Source organism: Carcharodon carcharias, chromosome 7 (assembly GCF_017639515.1).
Source record: "Carcharodon carcharias isolate sCarCar2 chromosome 7, sCarCar2.pri, whole genome shotgun sequence".
In the NCBI taxonomy this organism is placed as follows: domain Eukaryota; kingdom Metazoa; phylum Chordata; class Chondrichthyes; order Lamniformes; family Lamnidae; genus Carcharodon; species Carcharodon carcharias.
The window spans coordinates 7,624,703-7,643,157 of NC_054473.1; the positions used below are offsets into that span (position 1 = coordinate 7,624,703).

The 18,455-nt window shown below is 39.5% G+C and overlaps 1 protein-coding gene across 1 annotated transcript in view; it reads right to left on the reverse strand.

The window, feature by feature from the left end:
- Positions 1-856: 856 nt before the first annotated feature.
- Positions 857-18,455, reverse strand: part of txnrd3 (thioredoxin reductase 3) — a 52,078-nt gene continuing 34,479 nt past the window's right edge. The window contains exons 10-16 of the mRNA XM_041191249.1: positions 17,667-17,759; positions 16,643-16,719; positions 8,659-8,815; positions 7,594-7,701; positions 4,343-4,438; positions 3,076-3,210; positions 857-2,383 (exon numbers count right to left, since the gene is read on the reverse strand). Of these exons, the coding sequence (XP_041047183.1) occupies positions 2,318-2,383; positions 3,076-3,210; positions 4,343-4,438; positions 7,594-7,701; positions 8,659-8,815; positions 16,643-16,719; positions 17,667-17,759 (732 nt within the window). The 3' untranslated portion in view covers positions 857-2,317. The remainder of the gene's footprint in view (positions 2,384-3,075; positions 3,211-4,342; positions 4,439-7,593; positions 7,702-8,658; positions 8,816-16,642; positions 16,720-17,666; positions 17,760-18,455) is intronic.

Below are 18,455 nucleotides of genomic sequence, written 5' to 3' on the forward strand. Positions count from 1 at the left end.
TGGCTAATTAGGTGGAAGCAGATTTAAAGTTCAGAAGTAATTGGATAAATATGTGAAAATGAAAAATTTTAGGGCAACGGGGAAGGTGGGACCAACTTGTAAATTGGTCTTTGAAAGTCAACACAGGCACAATGGCCAAACAGTCTCCATCTGTGCCATATTACATTATGTTAGGGATGAACGTTGATAATTTAAGGGCTGATGTCCAGAGGGTAGAAACAAGGCAGCTGGGCATTTCATCACTGTGCTAGTGAAGGGAGTTGAGATTGGAACAAAACATGTAGAGAATTGGTGATCACAGAAAAATAGAATGGATCAAGTGGAATTCATAGGTGAAGATTTTGAATATCAATGGGAAAGGGGAGCCAGTGAAGTCAGAACAAAGAGAGCAACTTAGGTTAAAGTAGAATTTTAATTGATGTAGCCACAAAAAGCGCTTCAGCAACTTTAACTGAAAGAGTTTCCAGATGGCTTCCTTGCATTATTCCAGCTCTCAACCCATTCTACATTTAGGTGAATTCAGAAAAAAGTCAATCCAGCATTTTATCAACTCCTGGATATAAAATAAACTTTGTGGTATTTCCGTATATGCAGTGAGGAATGAAGAGTTATCATCTGGTTTTAGCAAAATGCTCTAGCAAAGGGCTGGCAGAGGCAATGGGCCAAACAGTGTCTCTGGTGAACATCTACAGCTCATTTTGCCTTTATAGCCGGTATCAAAATCCAGTTTGTATGAAAGTGATTTGCACTTCCCAATCCATTTGCTACAACAGCAACAACCGAGCCGCAATGCCAGATATATTTACAAACCAACCAAGTCCTGTTGCCTGAACAGAAATACACTCCTTGCACACCATTTTGAGTTCTATGCAGATTTTATTTTTTTTATTAAATACATTTTGGACAACAAACTTTGTTCACAATGGAATTGCTCAAGTTACTGCTGCTCAGAGGCTGAATACAATCAAATGTGACTGGAAGTTCTAGTCACATGGGCACCAATGATGAACAAATGCAAAAAAAGATAAAAATCATCCCAATTAAATAGAAAGCACCACATGGTTGCCTTCAAACAAACTGCACAAAGCCACAAAATGTGACAGTATATGTATCCAAACTGAGCTTGGTATGTTAGTGTTCCAAATTAAAAAGAAGAGGGTGAAGAACAAGAGGAATGAAAGCAACGGGAATGATGCTGGATAAACACAAACCACTTAGATTTAGCTTAAACAGGTATGTGATAGGGAGTACAGCAATGCAGTGTACAAAACTTCTTAGAACTCCTTAAAAATAAATTGCTTTGAACAACTTTGGACTAACAATCCAGCTCTCATTTAGATAGCCAGAGCTATACAAGACAAAAATTAATTCACTATATCACTTTTATGCAAATTTTGCTTATAAGTATCTGCAAAAAAGCAGCTTACAGATTCACCGATTCCGTTCATTTTCTTCTTAAAAACAGAACACCCACACCTATCAAGTTTGGTCAGCAGTAGTTGGTTACTCCCATTATAGACTGCTAAGTTTTTAAAAAAAGGGAGAGGATAGCAAAGTGTAGATAGTTACACGTAAGGCAGATCCTCGGTCAAAACAGAAAAACATTCAGGCCCATGCTTCCTGAAACATAATCAGTGTGCTTTTTTTGGTGAAAAAGGTTTAAGATTGATATTGTACAGAGTTTAAATTGAATCAAACATGACATGTTCTTTTACAGATAAGTTCTTGATTTTTTTTTAAACTTATAAACATTGAATACAATGATGCTGGTTACCTAAACTGTACAGAGGAAAAAAAAATTAATCTCACCCAACCCACCCCCAAGAGCAGCCTAACATACATTTAAGAATCAAGGGATAGTAAGTATTACCCGGTGAGACTTCAAACTGTTCCACAAGACTAAAGCCTCACCACAGAGAGGAAGCGCAGTCATTTGATTGGATGTAGAAGTTCCAGACCTTGCTTGTTAGTCATCTGTCATGGCCCACCTCAAAGCAGGTTCCAGGCCAAAACTTCAAGGAGGCACTATTTTCTTCAATGCCCTTCCAAGCAGGTTTGGGTCAAAGTTCAAACTTGAGGTTTACCCCACTGTTGATCTGCGTGCCCCATGCACACCATGATCCTCTGCTGCAACAGGCACTGAGTGCAACTCAAGGCACTGCAAAATTCAATATTGTTTCAAGGCAGATTTTGTTTAATATTCCTGCTGTGGGTTGTGTTAGTTTTACCTGAGTGGAGAAAGATGCAGGTTGAGCCAACCACAGAGCAGAGGAAATGCATGCAGAAGGCAGCAGCATTACAACAGCAGGGTTTAACCTCAGCAACCTCCCTTCTTGGAAATGTCCACACCTGATCGTTTTGTTGTTTCCATAGTGGTGAATACCTACATGAAAAAAAAATACTAATAAACTGCAAGAAGAGGAGAGGGAAGAAGATCAATAACTTCATACTTACACAATAAGATGAATGACCCATCATAAGAAGCCGATTCAAGTCACCACCAGAAAAAAGTATTCTTACTTACAGTCTCTGCTCTAAGTGAAATTATCCCAATGAATGATACCCAAAATATGTACCAACATCCTGCCCTTTCACCACTGAAACACATCATCAGCAGCAAGGTACCAGGGGATTGTTTCTTCAGAGGTTTGGTGAATAAAACAGGGCCATATAGCAATGCTGAGCATATACCAGAATGTTACATGATCAATCTCTAGTTAGTACCGAGTAGCTATGGGGAACACATTTGGGACTAGGTGCCATTTAGCTGGTAAAGCAGACTCTGATTGATATCTCTCTAGAGACTCCTGTTGGAGGAATCAAAGCATATGAATGCCAAGTGCTGACAGGGAGGTCACGCTGTGTTCGTGCTTCTCCCCTAAGATTAAAGAGCAAACAGGCCAGCCATAAAGAAGCAATTTGGAGAAGGTGCCGCTAACTAGAAAAGGAAAAACAAACTAGAACGTGCAAGAAAAACCACAAAGGGGTCCTGTGCTTCTAATGCATTTTTTTGCAATACAGTAGCTGATAGGAGTTACGATAGAGAATGAGAATGGACAAAAATCCAAGCCTTACTTCTGCACAAGTTGGATGGATGCCAATTACGCTGTTCAGCTGATCTTTGGTCATACCACATTTCATTGCTGCACCAAAACCTTGAGTGATTTCTCCAGCATTGGGACCAAGCACATGGAATCCCACCACTCTATACTAGAACCAGAAGCAAAGTTAATTTAAAACAGGGCTGCAGATAGATTTGTTACTTGCACAATTAGTTTTCTTTTAACTAAAGTTTGAAAAAAAATTGAGACTACACTTGCTTTCAAGAAATAGGTTTGTTATGTTATAACCTAAGAAAGAGTAGTAGGAGTAGGCCATTTGGTCCCTTAAGCCTGCTTCAATGCTCACTTTACACCCTGATCTAATGCTTAAAAGAACGCAGTGGAGTAGTCAGAATTATTCATGAGCACCAAGTCAAAAGGTCAGCTAAAGTTCTGAAGTTGCAACCCATCATCTGGAATATGAAAGGTAAATACTTGCAGTCCTGATTAGCTCAGACAAGGATCCTTTCAAGAAAATGAATATTTCTCTTCTCCGAAAGAAGTATTCCAATCATACAAAATTGTTTTGATGACTTATTATCTAATTATACACTGACAAATGAGAAGCAAGTTAGGAAGTATTTAAAGTTCTTCCACTGAATTTCAAAATAGTATTAACATGTTATTATGAAAGGGAGCAGAGAACCCGAAGGAAGGGCTGTGTGGAGGAACAGATTTGGGTTCAGTTGCAATTTGATGAGTAAAAAGCCTAGTGAAAGGCTTTTGGTTACAACTTGACTATACTGCTGAGCAAGGTACTGGAGATGCAACTACTATTCCTAAACATCAGCTAACAGATGCCAATTTCAGGAGGGAAACTGGAAGTAAAAATTTTGTACAAGTCCAACTCCTACAATATTCCTGTGAAGCTCTGCTCCAAGTCACAACAGTTAATGCAGAACCTGCTCATGCAATTTGAGCAGGGAAAAAACTACTTCAAGTGCCTAAAGTGAATATCATACAGCCACACTCCTATTAAAGCAAAATACTGCGGATGCTGGAAATCTGAAACAAAAACAGAAAATGCTGGAAAAACTCAACAGGTCTAGCAGCATCTGTGGAGAGGGAAACAGAGTTAACATTTCGAGTCTGTATGACCGGAAGGGTTATATGGACTTAAAATGTTAACTGTTTCTCTCTCCACTGATACTGCTAGACCTGCTGAGTTTTTCCAGTATTTTCTGTTTTTGTTTCACACTTCTATTAATTATAGAGAAAATATTTGACAAACAAAAACTTACATGATCCAGCTTCATGCAAATCACCTTGCCATAGCAGCCATTCTTATTCCTCCCTGGTACTGCCCACTCCAGTGGCCAGAACATGCTGTGGTACACCTGAAATGTACAAGATGAATATTCAGCACAAAACTTCCAAAATAAAAATGTTTAACCGAGAGCAAATGCTCCAGAAAGCAAACCAAACACAAGCCTCCAGAAATAGTTTACTTTTAAAAACATGCAGATTCAAAGTTAGGCATTCTTAAAAGATAGTAGCTCCCTGTCATTCCTAGAGCTCAGCAACATAAGCAAACTCAATGATGGCATTTAAGTAGTGAATTGTCCATGGTGTTGCTCACTGAGTTGAAAGGTTCAATAAGCAACTTGAAAGATGTGGCAAAAGTAAACCATGGCAAAGTTTGCCAAAAATTGGAAAAATGCAATGTTTTGAACTGATACATTTAAGTTAGACACGCACTGCATTTGCCTAGTCACATTATAACTCCAGCCACAACATCCCAACATTCCTTGGTAGCATGACCTACAGACAAATTTAGCTTCTACATGTATGCTGATGATATCATGCTTCTTTTCACCGCTTCTAATGGCTGGCCGCACCCCATCAGAAGGTTCACACATCAAAATCTATTGCACAACTGCTTCCTCCAACTCAGCCCTGGCTAAAACAAAGGCTTGTTTGGCCTTCAGCATAAACTCCACTCTTGCTGCTGACTCTAACCTCTCTGCCTTGTCCCCTTCACTATCAAGCAAAAACAAGTAGCTTATGAACTTGTAACCAGATCTGTTCAGCTGCTCTGGGACCGCTCTTCCCTGGTTCCGCTCTTATCTATGCAGTCATGGCCAATTGCTTTCCCCTTTCCACCCAGTATCAGTACCCTGGGACTTCCCAAAGCATCAATTCTTGCACTCCTCACTTCATTTCTATATTGCCTTGGTGACATCCAAAGGAGGTCAGCTTTCACATAAATTGATGACAACCAGCTCCACCTCACTTGACCCTTCCAATCCTGCGTACCCTCAAAATACTTGTTTGACATCCAATCTTGGATAAGTTGCAATTTCCTCCCCCAGCTAAATATTATGAAGTCCAAACCCATTGTCTTCAACCACTGCGCTAAATTCAATCCCTTCCCCAGTCATGCTGGCGGAGCAGGCTCAAGGAGCCGAATGGCCTACTCCTGCACCTTGTTCGTATGTTAACAAGGCAGCAAGATTGCAAATATTCTGGCAGAATCTAAGCCAAATTTTATTCCATAGCCACTCCAACATAAACACCACTACTTACACCTCTAATGTCACTTGCCCTCTCTGCCAGATAATTCTCTTACGAAATTAATCCAAATAATTCATTAAGCCTTCTGCTCTCCTGCTGAAAGCTAATAGCAAGAAAAATAAACAAACCAAACACTTAAGGCTCAGATTCTTAACCCACCTAAATTTCCTGCTGTCTGTAGATAAGGAGCACTTAGTTACATAAAGCTTGGTATCACTTGTGTCCATAGGAACCAGGAGTAGCAAGCTAGCCAGTAGTAGGGCTGCAACCTTCTTTGCCAGAAAGACAACATTCAGGCTTGCATTATATTTTGCATAGCTGACTTCAGCCATACCAGGATAGATAAGCTGAAACTAATAAAACAAATTGACTTATTTGCATCCTCCCAATCTTTTACGAAGCTACTCTAGCAGAGCTACAAATCAGCATCTGTTTAGCAGAAATAGTCAAATTTTAGGTCCTAGCTTGGACTCCTTAGCTAGAGGCAATGCATGGCACACAAAGTTTTTAGCAGGGCAGGGGAAATTGGAGGGAATGCAGTACTGAAGAGTTATCAAACGCACAACGATGCCAATACTATCCCCAAACATACTCTCAGTGACAGACCAGAGTAATATAGTATTAGCCAACTATTTAAACAAGCATTTGACGAGCAAATTGAGGGCCCCAAGCATGGCAATGGATATTAGCATGTCATTAAAGTTATTCTGTATCTTGATGAATGACAGGAAAATTCAGTAAATCATACATTTGCTTCCCTTTCACACAATAACCCTCAGCCATGATTACAGTCAGCCCACTTTTAAAGGGAAGGGTCTACTTACAGTGCATTATATGCTCCAGTTTCTGGTGTGAAGGAACTGAAGTTCAGAATATGGACGTCAACAGAACAAATTCCAGTCAGCACCATACTGGAGCTCAAAACATAATAGAAAATCTCTGCAACCCCATCTAAAATTGCCTCTCTGCTCTTGGAGCATTTATCATGAGAGTCTAGACCACAAGACTCATTGGGCTATTCAGCCATTGGAAAGCAAATACCATCTTGCTTTCAATCTGTATCCACAAGTGATTTTCAATAGGAGTCCCTGGACGATCAGAAGGAACCTTGCTCTAGCACAGAGACCAATTGAATGGACACCATGTACTTGATTCTTCCATGTAGGCCTTCAAAACATGTGTTTTGTTTAACAACAATAGGTCAAAGTAATTAACCAGCCATTTCTTTATTTACAGTAACCATAACACAGAGCACATTGTCATAGCAGGAACAGGCCCAGAACTAAATGTCACATCATGTGAAGCCAACATAACACTAGAAGCTTTCTGTACAAACTGTACATAGCAAGATATATATTGCAGTATATCCACATTCACACCACTGGTCTATTGGAAACCCACTGGTCTGTGAACTTCTAGCCCCATTCCCAGGATTTGATCAACTGAAAGCAAGTTTAGGTTGAACAGATTATATCTATAGTTTCAACTAGGATGATAAAGAGTTCTAAGGCACTCAGTTCCTTTGAGTTATCTTGCTTTAAGTACTCCAGCAGCAACTGACATTTACTACACATGTAAAAGCGATGCTCTGTTTATTCATAATGTCCTTATATGTCCAATACTTTGGACAAAAACACAATGAGAGATTCACCAATAAACAACCACTTTCATGAGCAGTCAAGATGTCAACACTGATCAAGAAATTATCAAGTTATCAAAGATGGAAGTAACCAAGCAAACTAAAGATTAATTAAATATACCCCCGAGTAAGCTCAAGCATCAATAATTACACAGCAAGGTGTGTAATAGCTAATGGTATCCAAACCATTGATTCCGAATCTGCCAAGTTTTTTAATAAACAAACTCCATGACCAACCCTTCAAGAGCAAGGCTCTTATGGAAGCAACAATTCCACTCAGCTTGCCACTCAAAACAAAAAGAGTCCATTTAACTCAATACAAAAAAAACAGGTTCCTACCTCTATATGTTCTTCTCCATAAAGTGCTATTGCATTTTCTTCAGACAATCCGCAACATCCATACTCCAAAGGTGTAAAAACTGTTGTGCATACATTGACATAGTCACACTGAAAAATAAATTGCTATCAATAGAATTGACAGTACTTTCCACTATTTAGTCTTATTTTAGTGAACTGAAGACAAATATTGCAACATATTACAAGTTACCGTGCTAGCGGTTTATATCATGATTACAAGGGAAACACAAACTGACAAAGGTTCATTATGTAAAATAAAAGTAGCTAAGAAATACTCCCAGGCTATGACCAAGATACTTATGACAATTTTCACTATCCTCCATTGGCAGTAAGTGATGAGCTGCAGCTCCACATGAACTCTGGTGCCTTACCCATTGCCATTCTTTGTCAGTTAAGACAAGGCATCGACAGGTTACTTCAGCACAGCCTGATCCTGACTTACCATCCTGACTTGGAAATATATCACCGTTCCTTCAATGTTGTTAAGTCAAAATCCTGGAACTCCCTTCCTAACAGCATTGTGGATGTACCTACACATGGACTGCAGCGATTCAAGAGGACAGCTCACCACCACCTTCGCAAGGGCAATTAGGGAGGGGCAATAAATAAATGCTGGTCCAGCCAGCGAAGCCCACATCCCATGAATAAATTTTTAAAAATGTCACCCAAGATCCAATAAAGGTACTTTCCTGCCATGGATCACCAGATAACAGATCAGGAGCAAGAACCATGATTGGTCTCCTTCTTCCACCAAAGAGGAGCCCCTTACCATTGATCTTCCTGAGGTCAGGTGTGTTCATCCTGATTCAGAGATCTTCCGGTTTATTTAGCTTTACCAAATGAACCATTGGAACAGCCACACAAAGCATGCAGATTTTGTGCATAACAAGGGATCGAGAAGGGGGTTAAAAATTATTTGGGGCTGCCAGGAAAATGGAGTTAAGGCCACAATCAGATCAGCCATGATCTTATTGAATGGAGGAGCCATTTGAGTAAAAAAAGTCTGCTCCTGCTCCTACTTATAAGCTTAAGAAAATAACACCTTACCTTCACAGTCGAACCCGCGTAGAGTCTGCGCGCTAGCAACTTCCCAGCCTGAATAGCAACGGGTGTGAGCTCCGGCTTGCCATCAATTACATCTCCGATAGCGAAGATGTAAGGTACATTGCTCCTTTCTTCATTATCCACCAATATCTTCCCATTTCTAAGAATACATTGGAAGTAAACCATTGCAAAATCTTTTGATTTCTAAGCTTAGACACTTGAAAACCAACAGCCTATATATGTACTACTGAGACACCCCAACCCAACCAGAAAAAAAACTCTATCCTTTTACTAATTTCAAGGTCAGAGGCCCTTTACAGATATAGAACTTCATTTACAGATTTGAAAAAATCCTTGCTACGATCAATCATTTCATTTTTTAGGGAAGACAGTGGGGTAGAGGTAATGTCACTGAACTAGCAATCCAAAGGCCCAGGCTAATGCTCTGGGACATGAGTTCAAATCCCACTGTGGCAGCTGTGGAATTTAAATTCAAATAATAAATCTGGAACATAAAGCAATCTCAGTAATGGTGACCATGAAACCATTGTTGATCGTTGTAAAAACCCATCTGGTTCACTAATATCCTTTAGGGATGGAAATCTGCCATCCTTACCCAGTCCAGCCTGCATGTGACTCCAGGCCCGCAGCAATGTGGTTGATTCTTAACTACCCTCTGAAATGGCTTTGCAAGTTAATCAGGTCAAGGGACAATTAAGAATGGGCAACAAATGCTGGCCTTTCAATGACACCCACATCCCATGAAAGAACAAAGAAAAACAGAGAGCGGGAAAAGGAACATGTGGCTTGTAAATCACTTTAAAAAAACAAATGCAACAAGATGCTATGGCACAAAAACAGAAAATGCTGGAAAAGCTCAGCAGGTCTAACAACATCTGAGGAGAGAGAAACAGAGTTAACACTGAGTCCATATGACCTGAATGATCTGAAGAAGGGTCATATGGACTCGAAACGTTAACTGTTTCTCTCTCCACAAATGCTGTCAGACCTGCTGAGTTTCTCCAGTATTTTGTTTTTGTTTCAGATTTCCAGCATCCACAGTATTTTGCTTTTATCCAAGGTGTTTTGGCAGCTGTTTGAGTGGAAGCTTAAAACAAAGGAACACACATAGGTCATTCAAGCGCTTCGAGGCTGCTCTGCCATTCAGTAAGATCATAGCTGATCTAGTTGTGGTTTTAACTCCATTTTGCCATTTGCCCCATTACCCTCTACCTCTTTGCCTATCAAAAATCTATCTAACTCTGCCTTGAATAAACTCAAAGACCAAGTCTCCACTGATTTCTGGAGCAGAGAATTCCACTTACTTACGACCCTTTGAGGGAAAAAATTACTTCTCATCTCCATCTTAAATGGTAGGTCTCATTCTTAAAACTGCGTCCCGTGGTTCCAGTCTCTCCCACAAGTGGAAACATCCTCCTGGTATCTACCCTATCAAATCCTCTCAGGATCTTATTGAAACATATACGGTCACCTTTCATTTTTCTAAACTCCAATGGATATAGGCCCCTTGTTTAACATTTCCTCATAGGATAAGACCTTCATGCCCGGAATGAGTTGAGCGGACTTTCTCTGAACTGCTTCTAACGCAATTATATCCTTTTTAAAATAAGGAGGCCGAATCTGTACACAGTATTCCAGATGTGATTTCATCAATGCCCTGTACAACTGCAGTAAAACTTCCTTACTTTTACATTTCATTCCCCTTGCAATAAATGCCAATATTCCACTTGCCTTCCTAATCACTTGCAGTACCTGCATGTACCAGGACACCCAGGTCCTTCTGTACCATCAAGTTCTGCATTCTCTCTCCATTTAAATAGTATACTGCTTCTCTGTTCTTTCTGCCAAATTTTCACATTTTCCCACATTATGCTCCATCTGCCAAATTTTTGCCCACTCACTTAACCTGTCTATATCCCCTTGCAGTATCTCTACCTCCGCTTGACAACTTACTTTCCTACCTAGCTTGGTGTCATCAGCAAATTTAACTATTACACATTTGGTGTCGTCTTTAAATCATTGATGTAGATTGTAAATAGTGAAGTGCCAGCACTGATCCCTGTGGCATTCCACTTCTCACAGCTTGATAATCCAAAAAAGACCCATTTATCCCTACTCTCTGCTTCCTGGTAGCTAATCAATCCTTTATCCATGCTGATATGTTACCCTCTACACCATTTAATCTCATCTTGTGTAGTAACATTTGATGTGGCATCTTATTAAATACCTTCTGGAAATCCAAGTACACCACATCTACAGGTTCCCTTTTATCCATCATGCTTGTTACTTTCTCAAAGAACTCTAATTAGTAAAGCATGATTTCCCTTTCACTGGGCTGATATTCCAGAGACCCAGGGTAATGCTCTGGGGATCCAGGTTCAAATCCCACCACAGCAGATGGTGGAATTTGATTCAATTTTTTAAAAATCTGGAATTATAAGTCTAGTGATGACCATGAAACCATTGATGATTGTCATAAAAAGCCATCTGGTTCACTAAAGTCCTTTAGGGATGGAAATCTGCTGAGCTCACTTGGTCTGTCCTACGTGTGACTCCAGACTCACAGGAATGTGGTTGACTATTAAAATGCCCTCTGAACAAGGGCAATTAGGGATGAGCAATAATTGCTGGCCTAGCCAGCGACACCCACACCCAACCCATAAACGAATTAAAAAAAACCCATGTTGACTCTGCCTGATCAAATTATAATTTTTTTTTAAGTATCCTCCCTGATAATGGATTCTAGCAATTTCCCCTATGACAGATGTTAGGCTAACCGGCCTGTAGTTTCCTGTTTCCTGTCTCCCTCCTTTCTTGAGGATGCCACATGCTTCTAGCAGTTTTGACGAAAGACTAGGACCATGTTTCCAAGGAAGTTAAATGGTACTTCAGAGACAGAACACATACACAGGGCAAGGCAGGCGCAGTTCTTAAAATTCTGAAGGTAAAATGGAATTTTCATACATCAAAAGAAAATATTCCTAATCAAAATATCACATGTCCATTGCTATTTAAAAATATTAGCCTTCATTACACACCAACTTAATCACTGTGAATAAGGAATTCACATCAGTGTTCAATCCTAATGCAGTTAGCATGTTACAACTGAAGAAGGGAATAAGTGTTTAGATTTTGATTATTTCTTTACAACATGCATTTCAGGAAAAGGACAAGCAGTTTTGAAGTGATACCCATAAGCCAGATATGGTGCTGTTCCACTCACTAGTTTAGACAAGCTATACTTACTATACAGATGCCAAATTGATGAATTAAACATGAATGCAGTATCTAGAACAGAATATTTACTGTATTAACCGATAAGCTACACCCCCAAAAATTCAGTTTGTGTTGAGTGCACCCTAAATGTTTTGCAGCCAATACATTAATATTGCACCTCACTAAAACATCTTTTTGCTGGTTTTACTGTTTTGATTCCACTTATAAGCAACGTTATATATACACTTTTATTTGCACTAGGCATAGGTTATACTGAAATAAACCTCATAGGCTTAGAGCAGGCCAATTTCCCCACAAAAGCCACATCACTCCCAAAAGGAACAACTGCCTAATCTAGCTCCAGGCATATTTACTAATCCGCAATCTTCCATACATCAGATATTCAAAGATCAAACATAACTGAACAACTTTTAGTCTGACAATTTAAGCTATTATCTTCAAAGGGTCATTTTCGTAACACGTGCATGTACAAACTTTCTTCCACTCCTTCATAAAGAGGGCTGCTTGAAACAAAATAATTTTAACAGCACATTTGCAATTTAAATGAGCAATTAGCAGTCTAGCAGCTATGTCCCTTTAGGACTCGGACAGATAGGTAGGTAGTGGTGCTACCGAGCCACTCTTGATGATGGAAAATGTCCCTATGGAGACGAAGTCCTGACTTCACATTGAGGATACCCTCTATCATGTTGTGTGGCATTACCACTGTGCTAAACAGGATAGATTTCAAACAGATCCGGCAACTCGAGACTGGGCATCCATAAGGCGCTGTGGGCCATCAACAGCAGCAGAATTGTACTCGACCACAATCTGTAACCTAATGCTTGGTATATCCCCCACTCTACCATCACTACCAAGTAAGGGGATCAGCCCTGGTTCAATAAAGAGTGCCCCACCCAAAGTACATTTGGCACCCTTGCCACCCTCAGTGCTTCCTCCAAGTAGTGTTCAACATACAGGAATACTGATTCATCAGCTTAGGGGCATGGTAACTGGTGATAAGCAGGAGGTTTCCTTGCCCATGTTTGACCTGATGCCATGAGGCTTCATGGGGTCATGCAATGCTCCAGAAATAGCTGGTTATCTTAGGAAATTGTGCCTTATGAATTGTTTTTGCTAGCTGATGGCAGGCAGCGAGTAAAGAATTCAAGTAAAAAGATATTTTAACTGTAGGTAATACTGTTGGGTCTGCAATACTGAAGTTGCACATCAATACACATGGATGTTAGACTGCCAGGTAATAAATGAAAGCAAATGATATGGGCATTGTCACTCAGATTAGTTTCTAGGAGCAATATTTTCAGAAAAAAATAAATTGCATTCACAGCAACATTTTTAATATTAAGGCTGGACAATATTTATTCCTCATTCAATATTACACAAAACAAATTATCTGGTCATTATCACATTGCTGTTTGTGGGGGTTTTTTGCTATGTGCAAATTAGCTGCTGTTTCCTACACAGCAGTGGCTACACGTCAAAAGTACCTTATTGCTCGTAAAGACATGAAATGTCCTATATTAATGCAAGTTTTTTTTTTGCTCATTTCAGTCAGTAACAGATCTATAACTATTAGCATTATATTAAATTGAAATAAAGTAAATGTAGCATAACCATATTTGAGGACACTAGTGCAAAGTTGCACTTCTGAGCATTTTCCCTAGTGAATTAAGTTACATGAAAACTTTGTAAGCCTTCTGCAATGCCAGTGTCATATAGCTAGGGTTTCAGTAATGATTAACTAAGCAGAACATGTACACCTGACAAACCACCGTCAGCAGCATGTGACATGTGGAATCTCAAGCAGCTTTAAGGGGCGAGTTGTTTCGGAGCAAGAGCCTCAACACCAAAAGAGAGAGAATCATCTCCTTGTAAGTTTCACAAACAACTGATTTCAGCTTTATTATTGGGCATTCCCCAATTCAAATTGGATTGCAGTCAAATTAAAAACTGCCAAGTCATTCCCCCTTCCTACCTATGCCAAAAACAGGAGGACATTTATCTAATGAAATCCAAATCTAGTCACGAGCAATTCAAGGTCAACACAATTTTTTTTGTTTTGTTTTGTTTTGGCACAAGTCACTGTTTACATGCATCTGATTCATTAGTTGCAAGGGTGAATATTCACATTTCCGATTCTCAAACAAATAAAAATGAGGAATTAAGTCAGCTCGATTATAGTTGTGACAGCAAAGCCAGATGTGTGATAGGGTGATGGGAACCACAATTAATAACAGTGCCCTATCAGGATAATTTTTCAATTCCAACTGTTATCCCTACTGGAACACCGGGAAGGACGGATCAACTCTATAACCCCTCACTTCCTCCTCAAACATCCTGCAAATCACTGACAAATAAACAATGACGATGGTCATTTGAGTGAAGTACTGGAGGACTGTCAGAGCGCACTAACTGTACCCCAACATAAATTATTGTATAGTGTTCTTTTTTTTGAAGTGCAAAGACATCAGCCTGATTTAGTTCATAGGTTCAGGAGATTCTGGGTTCAACCAACACTCCAGGACCTGAACATGATCCAGGCTGACATTTCAACAATGCAGAACTCCCTTGGTACTGCAGTGGGAGGGCTATCTTTCAGAGGGAATGTTAAAAAGAAGTGCCCAATTTACTGTCTCAGTAATGTTTATTGAGCAATTGGTCACATCTCATTGCAGTATGCAAAAAAACCCTGTCTGCTCATTGTCATGACTGAGTGAAATCTACCTATAACTTCACCAGCTAACCAAAAACATACTGAACTGTTTAAAGAGAACTTGTTTTTAAAACAAAATACAAGAAAAGACACTGACCAAAGATGGCTACCATAGTCACCTGATGTCCGGTATTGTAAGTTGACCACTTTTCTGGGAAGTTCCTATATGGATTGCACTGCAGACCTACCCTAACATGTTGCATGGAATTTCACACCCAGGGGCTGTCAAGGTCCACTTCAAAAAGGGACTCTTGAAAGGAAGGCATTAAAAATGCAAAGTGCTGAATTTTAATCAGCAATAAAGGCAATGGGAACTGCTAACCAGTCACATACACCTAACAGACACTCAAAACCCCCTTTGGAGAGCAAAATAACTCATCTTCTGTTGGTTTCTACTATCTTGAAATGTTTCTGAGACCAAAAATGTGATTACTTGTTCTACAACAATGACTGCAAGACATGTTAATTGAATTCCTTTCATGGAATATACAGACAGGAGGTTTAAGGACTGGTTTTGCCAAGCCAGAGAGAGAGAAATCATCAAAGTCATCTGGAAACAACTGAAGCAGTAAGAAAGCTCTTTCTCTGAAGAAAAGATGGTCTCCAGCAAAGTGCAATTACCTGAACTTAATTCAATTCCAGGATTTTAAAGGAAACTTCAAACAGCCGCAATGTTCAACAATCTACCCCTCAAGGACAAGCAAGGGATTTAAATCTTATGCTCGTTTAACTTTTATTTGGACACTTCTCTTACATCTGAGATCTGTTTGAGGCTGTCACTGCATCTTTTATTATTTTTTCCTTAAGTTTAATAATGAATAAACTTTTCTTATTACTTTCTTTGACTCAAGAAAACTTTGTTTGATTGGCTCCTTATTAAAAAGTAAATACATTTGGATTGGAAAAGGCATTTACAGGCAAAATAAATTTTTTAAAACCTTTGTTGCGACCTACCGAGGGGGCTGAATAAAGGGGAGCCACTTCACTCCTCCTCACCCGGTCATAACATCATACAGGTCATTATTCTAAAGTAAATAGCTTATTTTGCATAAAAATGTTCTGTATAAATTTAATCCTTACGGTACAGGTTTCTCCAGTGACTAATGACAATATATCAACTGTATATGCTTAAAGTATGCTGGTTATATAATTTGAACTATAGTACTGTGAGATCATATTCTCAAATGCACAAAATTTAAAACCTGTAGGCCCCTTACTATGGAGAAACAAGGCAAAAGGTGATGTGGGAGTTTGGAGGGGGCGGGGGGGTGCCTGCGGAGAGAGCAAGCGATCAGTAAATTAATTTTACACTTAAACCCTCCATGTTTTGCCAACTACACAGTACATCTGAATTTGGTTGCTGTCTGAAGTCAGATTTAGCAAGGAGGAAGAAAAAAATCCTTGCATAAATAGAGATCTGATTCAGACGCAGGCACTTCCTCTGTTACAGGGATGCAAATAGCACCCCAAAGAGGTACAGGATCAATAAAGATGCTACAGAGACAGGATTGAGCTCTGCTGCTTGGAAACCTTGCAGCACAGAACTGAAGTGTTGAAAGGACTTTGGGCCCATGTTTATGCACGCCAATCTTGTGCCATTCACAGAAGCAAATTTACATTTGACAGGAAATTTGAATTAAGCAATTATGGAGGTTTCTTCCCTACTACCCCACCATCTCCCCACCTGAATTCCAGCTCTTTCCCAATTCAACTTCAATATTTCTACATCAGTGCGCTTTTCTGAATATAGTTGCAAGAATATCATTCAGTAAAGTCATTCTTGTGGCCATTATTCATGCAAGAACCTGGTGGCAAACAACGTGCAGCTCATAAGCAAGATTATCAAAATGTCCAATGAACAGAATAGTAGGAAGTAAAGCCAGTTTGCTCACCCTGTTGCCACATACTAGTGATCCAGTACCACCACACTATGCTTGAAATTTGCAGACTAGACTCAAGTTGATTTCAAGTATTTTTCCACAAACTTTAAATTTTGCAAAAAAAAAAACAACTTACTTTTCATTGAGATGAACACCAATCTTTTCTAGGCCAATGTGCTTGGTGCAAGCATCACGTCCCACAGCGATTAACACCTAAAGAAGCCAGTAACACGTTTCCTAGTAATTATTAAAGGCACTTCCCATACCTCTCTTGAAGCCATTAAATGACAAACAGAAGTTTTTTTTTTTGTAAAATTTACCATGCATTCAGATTCAAACTAGGCTACTTTTCCAATCTAAAATAAAACCACCACTTAAAAGGAATTCTGATAAATTGAACACTTGCATTCTAGCTGCCACACACCATCTTCTCTACAGTGTAAATTTAGATTATGAGAAGTCCCAAATTACCATAGATATTCATAGATCAGAAATGATCCACTGTCTTCACCTTTTCAAGGGCACTTAGGAATGGGCAATAAATGTGGGCCTAGCCAGCAATGCCCACATCCCAAGAACGAATTTTTAAAATGCAGCGAATTTGCAATTAACTAGATCAGAAGCAGCTATAGTTCTTTTAAATTACATTAACCCTCTCCCTGTTTTGTATGTTCAATTAAATGGCTTCTAAACTAGGTGATTTTTGCATTTTTATCAAAAAATTGTCTTTACGTACATGTAGTTTGAGAAGCAGCAGCAGTGCAGTTTGTGTTATTTACAAGGATAGGGCAAATGTGTGTGCTGAATCCCATCCCCCTCTGCAACACCCTTTGTCCCCATTAGATCACTGGTTGATTACTGGTCAATTTGTAGTTAACCAATCCCAGTCAGGGGGCCAGGTGACACAAAGAATGCACAGATATTAGCTGTTTGTGCCCATGGAACTTCCAAACAGAAAATCAGTGTTCTTAAAAAAAAAAATCAAAGGTACTTTGCCAAATATATTTTCACAAAAATGAATTCCTTAAATGTTGAGGAAATTTGGAGTGGTGTTTTGATATTCACTATAGATTGTTTTTGTCTGTGCACCATTTTGCACATTTGTTTCTGCAACACCTCGTCTATCAAAACAGATGGGCAACAAAGAGCATTGTACTCACAGTGTTGTACTCATCATCAATAACCTCTGTACTTATTGTGGACTTTGCAGTCACTTTAAGTCTGCCAGGTGTTCCAGCCTCCAGCTGCTCAATCTACAAAGACAATTAGGTAACAAACCTGAGGCTTAAAGAAGTTGTATATAAAACTTGGAAAATGCATGAAAATGAATTGGAGCTTAAAGCTAATTTGATGACTTCTGGAAATTTATAAATGTTGACAAACTCACTAATACTTATGAGCTGCAAACAGGAAGCACAGACAAATGTCACACTCTTGATCTATTAATTTCTGCCAATTAATTTTTAGCAGTAAATACAGAAGCTAACTGACAATGGGGAATTGGAGGTTTGGCAGTGGCGGGGTCGGGAGGAAAGAAAGATAATTAATGATCCAATAGGGCTACATGCTCAGGTAAGAAGGCAGATGGGTAAATGTGTTTGGACCAGACAATTTAAGAAAGTCAGTGTAGCTCATGCCCAATCTTCCTGCACCAGGCCCCACCTGATTTTAAAATGCTGCTCTTCCCATCCTTCAAAATACAGCAACCCTCTGATTCCATTCAAAGCCCTAAAACCACATTAGCAAGACCGTACAATCCCTCTTCAGGCTTTCTACACACCCTCTAGCTGCCTGTCTAATTAAGCCTCCAGACCACATTTTCACATCACTGAGCAGACCCAGTGTTTCAGGCCATTGTCCCCAACGTTCCCAATATTAGGGTGAACTAACATTTGTCCTGATAAATATTAACTGAACAACTTGCCATTTAAGACTTTATCTGCCTCCTC